At 40.4% G+C, this 17,229-nt stretch overlaps 1 protein-coding gene across 1 annotated transcript in view; it reads left to right on the forward strand.

Moving 5' to 3' along the window:
• The window catches only part of rasgef1ba (RasGEF domain family, member 1Ba), a 110,332-nt gene that overhangs the window by 14,984 nt on the left and 78,119 nt on the right, over positions 1 to 17,229 (forward strand). The window contains exons 2-3 of the mRNA XM_084360985.1: positions 4,466 to 4,513; positions 14,907 to 14,960. Of these exons, the coding sequence (XP_084217111.1) occupies positions 4,466 to 4,513; positions 14,907 to 14,960 (102 nt within the window). The remainder of the gene's footprint in view (positions 1 to 4,465; positions 4,514 to 14,906; positions 14,961 to 17,229) is intronic.

Below are 17,229 nucleotides of genomic sequence, written 5' to 3' on the forward strand. Positions count from 1 at the left end.
ACATTAAAGACAGTTATGTTTTTTTAGAGTATGTGTGCTTACATTGTCGCCAACATTTCCAACAATGTTCAAACCTAGAAAAATCTATTATTTTACTCAAGGTTTAATTTAGTTGCCTGTTGCTGTAATTTGCAGTCAGTATATAAAACAATTTGTTTGACTTCTGAATAACCACTTTAAATATCACCTAAAGACAAAATAAAGGTAAGACTAAAAGGTCTGGGCAGGCACGATTCTCAGTTCTTGTTCAGGTGATGATGATCTGTTGTTACCTGGCTGTTTGAGATTTAAAACTGGATATGTTTGACACTATCTGCTATTTATGGTTTAGGAGTAATCAAGCATAATAATAATAATAATGATAATAATAATAATAATAATAATAATAAAAATAATATTAGCAAAAAACTTCCACCCTCTTGTATTGGTCTCTCAGTAACTTGCATCTTCAGTGTTTTCTATTCTATGTGTCTGCGCACCCAGCGATCAGACTTTATAGCCTATTTTCCTTCTCATTTGACGCAAATCTTCCAAAACTGACTGCCGCCGACAGATGACAAAAATCCAAGTGATGGATGAGATGCCTGAAACTAGAATGTCAGAGCCAAAATGTCCCGCTGTGCTTGTGATCAGACGGGAGAGACACGAGGTGATTCTCTCTCCATCTCCTCCCCCGTTTCTCATTTTCCTCACCCTACCGTCTCCGCGACTCGTCTCTCTGCTCCAATCAAAGATACGTTCAGTCATGGCCACCGTGACACCCTCCTCTCCGCAGTGTAATATTCCTCTAAAGGTCACGGCAATTGTCTGCAGGAGTAAAACTAAAAGAAAAAAGTGTCAGACAGTGAAAACCGAGGATGAAACACTTTTTCCTTTGTTTCAACCATGGAACAATCTGAATCTTGCTGTCTGTCATGGAAACATATATATATATATATATATATATATATATATATATATATATATATATCTGTAGCTCCTAACTGTGGATTTCTCTTCTGTCTGAGTGAGAGGCTGATTTGCTTGTTGGCATAAGGTGATGTAAGCAGAATAAAGGCATTCACTTCAACAGTATCATAATTGATGGATGATGTGTTTTCTCTTTGAATTTCAAAGAATTAACAAGATCATGACAGTGAGTAGGTTAAAAAAGTAAGTTTGTGATGAGAAAGTCAGTGATTTTAGCATTCCTGGGAGACATAAAGGTTGAAAGGAAAGATATTTGGCGGATTCCTAGAAACCAAGTCATTAAAACAGTTATTTGTGTTCAGTACTGATGTTACATCATGTTCCAAATAGTCTATGTGGCTGTGGGAGGATTGGTTTCAGAGGTCCATTTGTTTCAGTTGTTTCCCACTGTCCTTCTTGCTCCCACCTCCGTACATTACATCACCACTCAGACAAGTTGTTAAAACAAATTTTTTGCTCCATCTAAGACGCTTACAGCTTGAGCAGACACATCTTTGCCTCAGGTTGTGCTGCCGAGAGTGAATCTGCCCGTGCTTTGTTCATTTCATTTGTGGGAAATTTGATACACGCAAGTGAACTTGAGGCATTGGGGAGTGAATGTTTCATGTTTAAAAGGATGCAGACCGGATATAATTTGTTATGTAATGTACAGTGTGTACAGGTGTGTGCCCGCAAGAATAAGAATATATAGAAGCACTTTGCATGTCTTTGTTTGTGTCTACATGCTACACAATTTTCCTTACCTCTCGGTGTAAGGAGTATCCTTGCCGGATGTACAGTACTGACTGCCTCCTCTTCAGTTGCCGGGGGTATCTCATCAATTTTTGTAAGGTCCTAGCATCGCCGAACACGTGAGCAAGGTTGGAGCAGCCACATGCATACGAGACGCACCGGTCTCCATTATTTCAGGCCGCGGGAATATGCAGTTGTGCACTCAACTCTCACCAACACCAAATTTAAACATCTTTTGTGAAAATAACAAGCTGGTGATTGTGTTCTTTCCAGTTCATTTGTACAAACCGGTTTATCCTTGAAAACTCCAGGAACATGCTTTAGCTTCTCATGAAAGAAACCAGCCTTGAGAAAAACCCACTGAGTTACAGTAAGCCAGTAGAAAAGATGCCCGGCTTTGTGTATCAAAGGTAAATAGATTTTTTTCCACAGTTCCCATCAGTCACCTCGGGGATAAATAAATCACTTCCGTCCAGCCATCGACCCGTCAGCTGAAACCTGTGGCACTCGTGTGCAGCAGAAATGTGTGCAGCATATGACCACCTGCTCAACTGTCACCTTTACTCCCCCACCCTCACACCCTCCCTCACCCCAATCTCACACCTACTCTCCATCATAACCCCCAAAAATCTCCAGATGGTGCAGCTTGTAAAATAAAAGCCTGCTTCCTCCTGAAGGTTTACTGCCGCTTCCTGCTTTCTTTCTTTCTGGATCAAATGATACCTTTGTTGGGCTAAAAGGTGTGTGTGTGTGTGTGTGTGTGTGTGTATGATTATGTGTGTGTGTGTTGGTGAGAAATCTTTATATCAAATCATCTAAAGGTTCAAGGGCATGTTTCTGTGTGTAATTCTGTGTGTGTGTTTAAAAAAAAGCAAGAATCTCTACATCAAACATTATCTTCGCTGCACTAGAAGATATGCTGTGCACGTATATGTGAGTTTGTGTGCTGTTTGTGTGTGTGCAATTGTGTGTGTGTGTGTGCTGCAAAATCTTAGAATCTCGACATCAAATAATGTCTTTTTCAGTGTTCAAAGTGTGTTTGTTCATTTTTGTGTGTGTGCGTGTATGTGTACGTGTGCGTGCGTGCGTGTGTGTTTCTCCTCATTTGGGAATTCATTACCATTCTGCAGAGTTTTTTTCTTTGTAAATAACTCCTTTGGGAGCTTCACGTCGAGCCTTTTAAAGACTCATTAGGATTCGTTGTTCTGTCGTCTCCTGTGAAATACTCTCACCATGTTCATCTTTAAATACCACTAATGGCCTCTATTCGTCTTAATGCTCGCAGTTTAAATGCAGCCATTTGCATTTTGCATTTGCAGCATTTAGGTGGAGTTAACGCAACAAAACAAATTGGATTGATGGCAGCCAGGAGGGAATCAGGCTCACTTATCTGTTGTTATAAGGGGATCAAGTTGTTCTGCTTTTCTCAACAAGATTATATTTTCTTCATACTTTCTATCATAAAATCGAAATCTGTCTTTTTGTCTGATCTCTTGTCACTGTAATGAGGTTCTGGCCTCATTCTTGTTGGGAGCCTCCAGGCGACCACCAACATGGATGAAAGCTAAAGCAAGTGTGTAGCGTTGCGGCGTCCACTAACGATAATAATTAGACTAATGAAGTTTATTTTTGTAGTGCTTTACAAAACCAATGTTACAAAGTGCTTTAACCAAAACGATACAAAACAAACAAAGACGAGTTTAGATAATTTCTACCATCACTTCTATTTTTATACAGTGAAATGCTGTAAAGGTGCATAATGTGAAGTGTCCTCTATATTCAGATAGTGACCCACCTAATTAGGATTAACAAAAAGAATAATAATAAATAAAAATAAAATCTATCTTCATCTAAGGATTTACTTTTTAAAATCAGAATCATATTCATATCTTAGCTCATATCTCTCAAATACAATATTATATAAGTCATCCAGCAGTGTTTCCCACACATACAGTTTACTTGAGCAGGCCGCCCAGGTATATAATTTATGCATTGAAGCATTTTATGGCCCACCTTTATCCCCCACCCCCGCCACAGGTACAGGTACACAGCCATTCTTTGCATAACATCCATACCAAGTACCAAAGTTCAAACTACTTTGAAATACAGAGTTAATTATTTTTCCCCCCCAAAAAAGCCAAATGCAACATTCCAGTTGGTGTACGATCGACACCATTGCAGATGTAAACAGCAGTAATTTTATCTTATCTGGTCCTGTTACTGACACACCCCATCTACTGTACCTCTGTCTACATGGTTTGTCTGGTGTGTCAATTGATGAGTGTTATATAATAAAAACGGGAATGTCTATAAAATTTCATTGTTTCATAACTAACTTTGGTCCTTTTAATGTATACGTCTGTGATTTTGAGAATGATTGTCACAGAGAAATATGTTTTAGGCTGAATTCATTAGCTTGACATGCGTCCCGGTCTGTCACAGTCAGCCATGATGGTTATTCCTTACTCCAGGATAATGCAAACCTAGTATGAGTGATTTAGAAGTGACATTTTTAAATAGACCTATTTTTTGTCACTATGTCAGACATCAACGCATGCTAATTCATTAAAAACATGCTCCAAAAGATTATATATTCACATAAGCTCTTATAAGCCTGGTCTTCAGCTTCAAGGCATCATTAATTTAATGTGACAGAACAATTTAAAAAGAGTAAAATACTGTTTTTCAGTCGTACAAAATGATACATCTTTCTGATGACATTTTGTTCTCATTAATAGTTGTGTCTCTCCTTCCCTCCCTGCAGTGTCGGAGCCAGCCCCATCTTGGACTGAGGCCTTCCTCCAAACAGCGGGTAGGTAAACACTTGAAACCCTAAATGACTTACTGTATCTGTTGTGTGTCTGTGTCCTCAGTGCTGAAGGAACAGTACGTTCGCGTACACGCACAAGAAGCCGACTGTACAAAACATGCCGCAGAGTTGACTCACTGCACACAAAACACTGTGTGCTGATAAACTGGCTGAAAACATCACATGGTAACTTTTAGCGAGCAGGCTGGAACATTAAAGAGGATTCACATGCAGCTGTGTTTTCAGATGTGGACTACACATCATCTTCTTACATCTTCAGTCAAAATAAAAGTAGGAACCGTAAAAGATTATATATGGAGCCTTTAACAGTTTAGCATTCGGTGTTGAATGATAATTTGTATAAACAGAAAACTACATATTATTAATGTGTACTACTACTATCTTGGTTTTCTAGAAGAATGCATTACGTATAAAGGCTGTCTCTGAACATATCAACCCTTTACCGATATCTGATTTAGTGTTTAAGTCCATATTATTGACAATATTTTTATTTTTAAAGTTTTGCTCATCAAATTCTTCCCAGATCTGTCCAAACAAAGGACTTTCAGCAGAGAGATACCTGATATGATAGCGCTCAGTCACCCACGCCAAGGTGTGAATCATAAAGTGTGTGTCTGCTTTTTGTGTAGAAGGCCTCATAAGGTTAGCAAGGACAGTGGGCAGCTGCTGAATGTCTTTGAAGATGGTATAACACACATTTACACACACACACACACACACACACACACACACACACACACACACACACACACACACACACACACACACTCTTCCCACTCAGGACCGAACACTGGAGGCCACTGCTTTGATCTTCTCTCTCTGTTTGACTGCCCCCTTTTCTCCCCCTTTGCTCTCTCTTCTTACCCGTTCTTGTTCAATGTCATCCTCTTTATCTATCGCACCATATAACTAATTCAGAAAACCTTCATTAGCACGAAAAGATAATTATGTAGTTGCAAACCGTTTCTAAAACATCTGTCCATCTCAGCCCGAAACAAATTAACCAGACAAGTCTGCCATGTGATCAGTACAACATATAAATACTAATATGGACACTTGAGCACTTTAATGAGTTAATTCTCATCATTCTTCTGTCTGTGTCTCGCATGTTGATCACAGGCTTGTCTGAGAATGCAGCCAAACACATCTTTCATCTCACACTCTCGCCTAATTCCCTTTGTCAGTCTAGTGAGTATTAAACAGACCTGAATGAGTCTGTAATCCGGTGGTTTGAGTTTCACTGAGCGACCCTGTGAGGTCGCTGGGCACTGAGGCTTCGGAGGTGTTCGCTTGCAGTTACCTCATCCAGGATCAAAGCACTGGGAAGACATCCTGCGTGGATCATTTGAGAAGCATGAGGTCAGCACTGGGCTTGTTTTGTTCTCTGGCCAGGTCTGCTGAAACCCCATGAGGGCCACCGACACAGGAGATGGTTCTTTAATGCTGATTTTCCTGTGCCAAGTAAACATTTCGAATAGATGCAGCCTGGCCTGAACCTGCTTGTCTGTCCTGCCTCCGCTGTGCCAAATGCTGAAAGCACAAGTCTTGTGATATTTTGCATTTTTCTGAAGGTCAACAAACCAGTGAGATGGTTAGAAGTTATCCTACTTACCCAGATGCTTTAGGAAATTATTTAGTTAGCTTTTAATAAAGTTAGTATTGAATCAAAGTATTTATTAGTGACCGGTTTTTTGAATACTCTACATATTTACAAAAACATATTTTTTGATTTTTCAGAAGATTGGATCAATTTGAACACGTCATGGATGTTACACATCTCCACCCTTGTAAACAAAAGCGCAGAAATGACTTTATGTCTTATTACCTGCATAGACCACAAAGGATACTAAAAAAACTTTTTTTTTTAAAATGACAATTTTCGAATGAATGTTGAATGAGGAATGATGCAGCTGCAGCTCCAAATCTCTGGCCAACCAAAGCAAAACATCTGAACGTTACCTCTGCCAACTTTCACACTAATAAAGTGAATCAGAGCACAATTAGAGAGGTTTTAGTGCAGAGTACTCAGGCAGAATCTCCAAATGTGCCATTTTGACACATTTTGGAACATTTTGGCGACATCTGTGCCATTTAAAATTTCTCAAGTACCAAACTATATATTTCACTTTTATGTTTAAGTGCTGAAAAAATAGCCCAGTTGGGCTCTGCTTGGGCTTAACAGGTTAAAATAAACATGAATGACTTCTTATCTTGAAAGAAACGGGTCTAACTGGGCCACCAAGAGAGTTGCCAAAGACTGTACGGTGGCTTAGATCAAACGAGATAGCTTCATCCTGTCGTATGCATGAAATTGACTTTGCATACCTTTAATGTCTTCATTTGCATATATACTGTATGCACGCTATGTTATACTGCAGGCTTTAGGTTTAGTTCATAAGCCGCACAGCGATAATTGAACTGGGAGAAATACCAACTTCAAAAGAGACAAATATAACTGTGGAGATGATGCAAAGAAACCTGTAGCGCTTCATTAAAAGGCCTCATGCCTCAGGTCAAGAAATAATAATGTCAAACGTACTGTAGGTAGGGGTAAAACACAAAACCAAAACCAAATTACATAAAGTCTCAATATGGAGATGTGGAGCAACTAAATGGATGAATAAAAACAGAGTTGGAGAAAATCAAAACTGGCTCTGTAAAAGTAGACATATGGTCTCATTTGTGCATTGTGACACCTTAATGTATGAATGTCTACGTTGCTTGCAGTATCTGCTTGCAGCTTTCCCACATGCTTATAGAAGACTGGGGAAAAAAACAAAACAAAATCATGTGGTGTCTCACCAGTTTGTGTGTCAGTGGGTCACAGGTGAGAAACACTTCACTTTTGACATACAGTATGTGATCTAAAAAACAACACAAGACTGATAATCACCACACTTTTAAACTGTCAGCTGAGCAGAAAGCAAAACAGATCGTGTGTGAGTTTATTTTGGAAAAATGAATAATGTGCAGATTTGACATTTCAGCTGTTACACAGTAAGTAGTTAACCTTTCCATTATGGTTAAAGTTGGTTAAGACTTCGGGGAAGTGAATACAGAACTGCTTCTGTTCTGATCGGAAGACTAAGGGCTTCATGACTGTTACGAAATTCTCCGGGCGATAAACACAAGCCAGTGGAGGAGGACAAACCGCTACGCCACCCACAGACCTCAAGTCAGCAGAGACAGAAAGTACTTCATGGGAAAAGACAATTTTCACACCGATGTCCTGGGTCGATATCACAAGACACCTCCTCGTTTTCAGGCTGCAGTGTTTATCAGAAAGGGACATGTGTGAAAGAGTAGTCAGCAATGTTTGGAACTTGTTTTGCAAGAGCAGGCAAAATGTACTTGTTTTCTTTTGTTTTCTTTTAATTCTTTGGAAGTGCTCTGGCTGATTTGCGTCTGCCCATTTTTAAAGCATCTTACCCGTAGTTTTCTTCACTTCTCATGCCTGAAAAGACTTCTTCTCAGGACTGTGTGGATGTGTGCAACTGTCTGCTTTCTCTGGTCACTCTCCAGTTAGCTTTGTCAAACCTGTTAGGATCGGATAACTAAAGGCGCAATCATATACCGCTTTGGTCTGCACAGGTTTTTTAAACGTGGGTCAACCTGGTAAAAATCTCCTATTGACCCCATTCCCACTTCCCGCAGGCAGGGCGGCCCGTCTGGGATGTTTATCTGAAACATTACATTGTACGTCATAGACGTCACAATTCACGTCACGAAAGCACCAGAAACAGTCGTAACCGAGGAGGAAACAACAATAGACCCATTGTGAAAGAAGCGTATGTAAACGGTGGATACATTTTTTTGAGTGTCACAACCTCGGCGAAATGACTCGTTTCACACAATTTGAGCCATTCGGTCAGTAACATTTGGAAAGTCTAGAAGAGCCGCATGATTAAATTAATTGATCCTCTTTCAAGTTAGCCGGCCGCTAAACCGAAAGTTAGCCGGTTCGGTCGGCAATCCAGGTATTTTCATACCTGGGATATTGAACTTTCACAGGAATGATCGGGGCTCCACCTCCAACGCTGCGTCCAGTAATAAAATGTCCTTGATAGACCACATCCCAAATTCCTTCTTTATTTACGCTACTTTTAAACTTCACTGCCCACATACTTTCAGTTCTCCTTTACTGTGGCATGAATGTTAAGCAAGCAAACATTTCTAATACAAATATATGTTTTATTGATATTGCCAGATTTCAAAATTTCAGAAATATAAGAGTTTACAGGTTAACCAACCACTCATGAAGTACTCTCTTCTGTTACCTTTACATTTCCCACTGGTTGTGTTTTCAGGGGCGTCTCTGGTCAGTAACTCCACTGGGTTTGACCCCTTTTTCCTTCGCTAAAGGCAAATCTGCTTCCTCCCAGGCTTTCTGCACAGGCATGCTTCCATTTTAATTTCCTCCCAGACCTACAGTGTGCATGCCATCTCCGCATTAAAGCCCACAGGATTATTTTCCAATTTAAACATTGTGTAGTCAGCTTTGTTGTCATTTTATAGCACAAGGTAAACACTTTCTGTTGTGATTGTTTCCTCTGAAACAGCTGATCCTCAGTCTGCTGCGAATTGGCTGAGCCTGTTGAGGGCACTTAGAGTTGATGCAGAGAGACCAGAGAAACTTAATTAGATTGTGTTTTAACAAGACAACACGTAGCCTGAGAAGTCAGTGTTATGCACTGATGAGCAATGCCCTGTATAAATGGTACAGTTTTGAGCTGTTGCATCATTATCTGGTCTTTCATTTGTTTTTATGATTGCTTTTCCATCAATCAAGTATTTCCTTTGATTCAGCTGAACTGAACTGAGCATGCGGTTTGATACTAAAGTGGATTACCCTCATTCATCTACAGAGAGAAATAATAGCAGGGAAAATGGAATTACTGCTCGCATGAAATCAGAATTTCAATAATATAATTTTGAATATGTGAAGAAAATATCTTGATCTGTTCTTTTTTATCAGACATGATGAATTATGTAATGCAATTTAGACTCACAGCCTATATATTTTACTCTTATAAAAATCAGACTAAGGGCTCGGAGAACCAGCCGACATGGCAATTGAAACATACAGAAGTCGATCTGTGACCGATATCAAAATAACACAACTGTCTATAAATACATGATCACTCAGCAGCAGTGTGGCCTGATTCGCTCATGACCTGGTTCATGGTGAATGACGGACCGAGTCATATGCTCCAGAAGTCTTTTCTAACCAGGGCAGGGGCAGCTGCCCAGAAATTACATAAACTTCCCCCATGTTTTGTAACAACATCACATGACATCCTCACAAGGCTGGTGGTCAGTCTTAACAGGGTCAGTTAGAGTTAAAATTGTATTTTGGGATTTGAAGACCGGACTTTTTTTTTTCCAGCATGTGCTCTTGACCTAATCTGTTCTGGCACAGTCTGCCCGTTTCATTCTGTGAAGGTTGTTGTTACGTAAGTTGAAGTCCATTGTAGTGAAAGGTCCTCCAGATACTCGTCTAAATCTGTACTGAGCTGTTTGGCTTTCAAACATACTTATACCTGTCTGAACACAGCACGACATGTATCAGAAAGCTGTTGGGAAAGCTGATCACGGTCGGTAAAGCCGACTGCACCTTCACTTACATGGTCCAAAACCTTGGTATGAAACCAATAGTACCTGAAGTACATACTAACTATGAAGCATATCACGTGCTAATTACATTAGCTTGATGCTAACACATAATGGAAAAAAACTCAAAATTAGAAGTGCACAATTCAACTTGCTCCCATGGTTCCCATGATTAGAACTGAAATTTCTTTTTGTTAATACAGAGAGAGTAAAAGTAAAAAAAAAAAGGTACCGCTGGGTGTCAGTACTGAATTCCAGGTACCGGCTCAATTGGTTGAAATGTGAACGGTACCCAACTCTACAGCGAAAGTGACTAAACATAACGTGATATAAACTTTAAATTATTCCGTCCTCTGTGTACATTTCTGCTTGAGTCACGTCTGATAGATTTTCTTCAGCAAAGGTGGTTGTTTAACAATAAAAAACAACAACTCCCATGATCCCACACTACTTTCCATCGTCAGCATACTAGTATTTTGTTTTGATTGTTTTGATTGAGAGACCGCTAGTGGCAGAAATGACATAAATCACAACTGACAAACCTGACTGAAAAACAGAATGCAACCTGCAGGACTGTTCATGAGGATGAAGAGGAGAGGTCAGTGGGGTCAAAAGCTGTGGGTCTGCATTTTGTCATAAACATGGAAATCCAACTTTAGCAGGTCACTTTGAGTTCAGGCCCGTCCCTGTCATCAAGATAATAACCCAGTTTTTGTCAGATGTCAGAGATCAGCGGTCTCCAAGTGGTCATCCTCTATCAGCAGCTTTGTGGTTGTAAGATGTCACGGGTCAGAGGTCACAGGTAGTAGTACTGCTTTGAGGTCCAAGTCCCCAAAGCAATTATCTGATGACTGGGAAGGAGGGATGTGCTGAGGGGCACAGCGGATGATCTAAAGGGATCCTGTTAAGGTTTGTGTTGTTTAAAAGATGTGTTTGTGTTTATTGCTTCCTTCCTCGTGTTGTCTTTCTTCGTCACTTTGGCGACAGTTTTCAGCAGTAATACGTGGTGAAATGGCCGTGGATGACTTATACTTAGTGCTTCCAAATGACCCACAGTGTTGTGATGTTTCCATGCGTGAAGCTCGAAGCCCATCAGTTGTCCATTTTTTTTTGACGTATCACAAGTACTCAGGTGAAGACTAGCTGGAGACAGACTGCACTGCTGCACCTCACGACAGAATTCAGCAAACAGAGAAGAAGAAATCATCAAGTTGGGCATATGTCAGTGGTGGTTTGCAGTCTAATCAAGTCCCTCTGCCAAGTCATGGCTCACTTCTAAACACATTTGATTTGCATTGGTTAGTTGTACGAGCTTATGTAAGCAGCAAGTAAGTTAAGACATTGTTGCTTTCCTAAATCCTCTGTAAGAGTCTTACAAATAAAAACAAGTTAAATAATTCTTTTAACGCTTGAACTTGTTTCAGATATAGAGTTTAGGACAAACTTCAAATCTTGCGCAGTGGCTAAAAATGTTAACAGTTCTGTATTCTGATAAATACATACACTTTAGTGACAACCAACTGCAAGCTTTTAAAGAATATCCTAAAAGATAAGTTCATCCAAAAATTCAAAATTCATTGTTTTCAAATGCTCTGTAACTCTCTGTAGCGGTACACCGGACTCACAGTCAGGATTTTACAACTCTGTTATCACGGAGGTAAAATTTTATCTGTTATCATTACAATCATAAGGTACCAGCACATTAACTTTCCTTATTGCTGCCTGCAGTGTGCTGTTCTGAAGTCAGACACAAATAAACCCCACATTTTTCTCTATAACCGTGTTAATGGATTAAGCCCTCAAATAGGATTACATTACATTCAGGCTGTTCGTAGATGCCCTGCTAGTGGCTGCAGGCTGAAAAAATAACCTTGTGACTTTTCTTGCAGTAGCCCTCACAAGCTGCCTCCCCGTCATAATTCCTGAAAAGCACACTGAACTGATGACCTTTACCACAATCTGTTCTTTCTTTTCAATTAGTCTCTGCACTGCCCCATAAATGATTCATAGAGCTCGGCCCGAGCCTGTATTAATAACTAATAAGGATAAGTGATATTTGGGAACAGCGAGTGTGCTGGCACAACGGAGGGTTATAAAGGTCCGAGATTACACCGGTCACGCTGAGACAAAATGTCCACTCCCGACGTGGGAGGCCATCTGATCAAGAGCAAAAATGGATGGATGGACTAGTTCTGCTGGAATTATCCAAGCGGCTTGTAAATTATATCGGTCATTACGTGCCTTTTGGTTTTGGGAATTATTCCTGCCAGTACGGTCTGCTGGAGCTCTGTACAGTGGCTGCCTTGTACAATAAAAGGAGGCTGTATGCAGAATTTGTGAAATATGAGTTGATCTCTTGATCCTCCGGCCAGATAATGCAAACGGCTCGCAACCGCCAGGATTTAATCGGCTAAATCCCTCTTTTCGCTAATATGGTTAAAGAGGATTTCCTCTATACATTATTATGGCATCAGATGAGTCATTTCCCGAGAATAGATCATTCTCTATTTTATCTCCGCATCGTTTGCATTATTCAGTAAAAATATCTTCAAGGTTTTTTCTTCTGCAGGAGAGCGATTGAACACCAACAAACACATAAACTTATGCACACTAAATCAAACACACACTCACATGTTACCCTCCACCAAAAGGAGAATAAATCCAACATCTTGCATGGCAGCATCAAAGTGGCCTTTCCCATCGATTTCCTGTTTCTGTGTCACAGAGAAACAGGTTGGCTAATAGGGCTGAGTTATGCAACGGCATGCAGCTGTAGGCCTTTACCCATAAATCCCTGCCAGTGCTCAACTTGAGGAGATTAAAGTTGAGCGAATGCCCACCCTGACAGCAGCCCATGGAAGTGGGCGCTGCAGGGTCATTTTCAGTTATTTTTCACACTGCTGAAAAAAGAGAGAGGAGATTTGAAACTTTACTTCTGTGTCGTGACTTTTTATTCCAAGATGCAGAGATACAAAAATACAAAAACCAGAGAGCTAACTTGTAGAAGAATGCACCTTTTCCTTTCTCAGGCTGCAGTTTGCTCAGTGATTAATTTGTAAAACTCAAGAGTGTTGGATGCTGATCACAACAGAGCTGAATCAAGAGTCTGTGAAATCACTTCTGTTTGCTCTCCATAATTCCCCCCTGCAAACAGAAAGGAAATATTTGTTTAGTGTCTCATCTCCTTGCCTCTGAATGCTGCGACGAACCCTGTTAATTATATGCTTGGTTCGGAGAGCTTGTCGTGTTTCTTCTAATCCAGTCATTTCTCTGCGTGTGGAGACTGCACGACTGTGTGAAGGAGCACCCTGAGATCTGCCTCCTGTATGTCTCTTTGTTCAGCGTCGGTCATCATCTGACTTGCAAAGGGAAGCACTTATTTCTGCTCCGTCGGCTCTTTCTGTATTTTAAACTTCAGCTTTAATTAGCCTGGATGTGCCGCCCACATTCAGGCCCACATTAAACACAGATAACTGCCATTACTCTCAGCGACAGCACCTGTCCTGCTGTAATAAATTTAGCTTTTTTTATTAGCGTCATTATTTTCCCCCCGTGCCGTCAGTTTGCTACAATGCCCAGAGCTCAGCAGGTTTCCGCTCCGTCGCTGCTTTGTGCCAAAAGATTCATTTGTTTTACCTTGTTGTGGCGTCAAGGTGTCCGAAAGGCTCGGCTGAGACGGGAGCGACTGTTGTTTCAATAGAAGGCCAATGATATGGCTTTGTAGTGTTGAAGAGGTTCAATCACAGTTAAGACACAACATATAGTGTTACCATTGTCAGTCATAGGCTACTGCCATTGTTGTGTGATGTCAGAAAACTGCTCCCTCTGAAGTCTGGGTAGATGAATGTAGCATCTACAAATAGGAATTCTGGCTTAGAGTGGCTTTCCATTGTACAGTTTCTAGCAAAAGCTCAATTTTTTTTTGTTCTGTGTCTGGAACGCAGCTTAAGTCACTGACCCTTTGCTTACAATGCATGCAGCAGTGTCATTGATCATCTCTGTCCTCTTATTTGCTGTCTTGCTCTCAGCTGTCTCTAGCTGATTAAAAAGGCAAGAATCAAATACAAGCACAAACAACTTATCTAATCCGTTCCTGGATAAGTTATCGGGATAATGGTGTCCGATCCATGCATTTGCACCTGGAATTAATAAGCTTTTCTGTTATCTTGATTCTTCCTGCTTTGTGACTGGATCTCAATATGCAAATTAATTAGGCGAAGCAATGCCATAGACAGGTGTCATTCATTTCTAAATCGCTTTTAATAAGAGGTAAGACCTGGTAGGTACTAGGTGCTTGGGAGTTTTTGCTGTGCGGCTGAAGCTGAAAAGCGAGTGTTTTTGTCAATGGATGCTTTGCAACATGATTGACAGGTGTCCAGGGATATCAGTGTCAGATGGTGTTTCTGCCGCTTCCTTGCTCTTCTGTGACTCTATCTAGCCTCCACCTCGCTGCCTAAATTAAGATTTGTTACCACAAAAACACCCTTTTAAGACAAACCTCGGACTGTTAAAGGCAGATCTAGATGGACTTGGACTTTTAGGGATTTAGGGTGTGAGAAGAATCTTCAAGAAGTCCTTTCAGAAACCTGTGTTGTATGACAGTATGAAGTTTGTCGTTAATTAGAGGCTATTTTCACTGTGATTTCATTGCCTTGTTGCATAAAATGAGAGGTTGGAAGTGTTGGTCAGGAGCAATGATTGAGGATTTCTAACCCTGTTTCGGTCTGCATGAAAGTAACTGATTGTTCTCTTTTTCTCTCTTCAGCCAACCATTTTTGGGACATTTACCAATGAGAGAGCACTGTTTGACAACAGACTGGTGAGTCACCTCATTATGAACTTTTTTTATATATATATATATAAACTGAATGATGGCGCATGCAAAGTTAAGACATTTTGGGTTTTGAGGGTGTAAGGCTGAGGTTGGTTTTAATTGAAAAAAGCAGCAAGTAATGAGAATTTTAATTAACCTTAAATTCTTGAGGATAAAAATTCCCAAAAGCAGCAACAGATGTCTGTATTACTGTGTGCGTGTGTGCTTTAGTGTTTCATTGTTCTCAGAGCTGAATTTACCCTGTAAATATGGTGGAATCTGAGTTTTGGTTCATATTAATACATTTTTTAAATAATTTCCTTTGCACCATTCACGCATTTCCCTGCATAACAGATGGGAAAAATCTTGTCTCCTTGTTGATGATACCATGTTTTGATGGAACACAAAGACTTCCTTGGTCTCTCTGTTGTTGTGTAATGCAAATGCTGATGGCAGACGCCACAGAAAGCCAATTAACCAGCAACAAAGGAAATTATTAAGCTGCCCGGTTGTCTGCCCGGCTAGATCTATCGGAGGAGGGGAGTCTGTGGCGAGTCTGTGCCAACTGGCACATGACTTATTTAATTACTTAGCCCTGCGGCACTGAATGAATCCGGCAGATTTATGGATTCGTCCATTTCCCATTTATCAGAAAACAATAAAAGCGTCCCTTTATGCTCCGTCTCCAAAGCACTCTTGGGCCCCATGACCATTCAGCGGGATCTCCTTGCTCTTTCTAAAGCAGTGTGATCTCAGGAATGGACTGCAGCAGGTGGGTGGGCGGACCAGTGTTGATTCACAGGTACAACATGTATTAAAGAGAGCCTGATCATGAAAGACTGGTTAAATCCCTTTGAGAGTGTGAAGAGCCAAACCTGGTCCAAAGCCAGACTGGATTATGGATGTTTGGTGGTGTTCGATGGAATGTGTCCAAGTTTTTCAGCTGCTCTGAGGAACAAAGTCTGGCACTTCAGTCTTCATTAAGGTTTGGATTGTCAATGTGAGGGAAAAACCCCAAAACCTCTGTTGATTCAAGAAAACAGATAAAGACTTTATTCCCAAGGTTAAACCAATATGTGAGACTGATAAAAGACCGATAATTGCTTTTCAATAGAAAATCAATAGAAATCATCCTGTCTGTGCCACCTTACTGAGATGGGAATCATCAACAGTTTCTGTAGAAAACCTGTAGTGAGACCTGCCTTGCTCTCGCCCTGTTTCATTCTTTTTTTTAAAAATAGTTTACATGACCATTTTGTTTGTTTTTCGCATTTTGTGTATTTTTTTGGTTTGCCTTTAGACAAAAAAACAAATCTGTATTTTCTGATGATTTTGCAAGATTCATAAAATCACTCATGTAAGAAGGAAATGATTTTTCTTATCTTTTGAGGTAGGTTTTACCTTTTTGTGAAGTGAATCCAAATTGATTCAAATTCACTTAGTGGAGTGTCTTAAAAGGAGGCCTAAAAAATCCCTGTCACTCATCACCCCACTCTGCATATGTGCACCCATTGGGGGGTCACAAATCAGAATTTTTGGGGTTGATGGGCTAAAACTCTTGAGAACCACCGCATTAGATAATACCGGGGTTTATGTCTTCCAGATAATCCACTCAGGGTTCATTTCCCTTTTCCTGAAGAACTGTGAGGTTAGGTGAGGCCTCCTCTTCCTCTCAGACTGAAATCTTCTTGGGATTTGTGTGAAGGCACAGGTGGGAAGGTGGGCAGGCGCAGGCCAAGGATTATGCTAATGCTACGCGTACAGAAGAATAGCACTCTCAGTGGGACAGGCAGTCAGAGAAGACAGCCGCCATGATATCACCACAAACGGCTTAACTCTCATGGTTCAGGAGGCTTTGAGGGATTAACTTAATAATAAAGTCAGAATTGTGCAGAAATCCTAATTGATTTCTTTTCACCCTTATGGACATTGTACTCATCATTGTGTAGCGGATAAATCAAACATGCAGCTGCGTCAGACTCTGATCATGAAATCTATCAATGCACCCAGTAGTGTAACACTTTCTTTTTACATTTTGCAAAGCAGAGCAGGAAGGAAAAGGCTTAATGTCAAATTTTCTCAGCGTTCTTTTGCATTTTGCGTTCCGCCTTGAGAAACAAATCAACATCTTATATGGCGCCTGGTACTAACAAGTATTTGATGCTATTTCTGTTGATGCTGCTGTAATTTAATGACGGATAATCTAGTGCAGTCATTTGTCGACAGTCGTGTAGCTCTTTGATTTTAATTAAAGATGAATAAAACAGCACCAAAA

This window comes from Pagrus pagrus (genome assembly GCF_965226575.1).
Source record: "Pagrus pagrus genome assembly, chromosome: 8".
Classification (NCBI taxonomy): Eukaryota; Metazoa; Chordata; class Actinopteri; order Spariformes; family Sparidae; genus Pagrus; species Pagrus pagrus.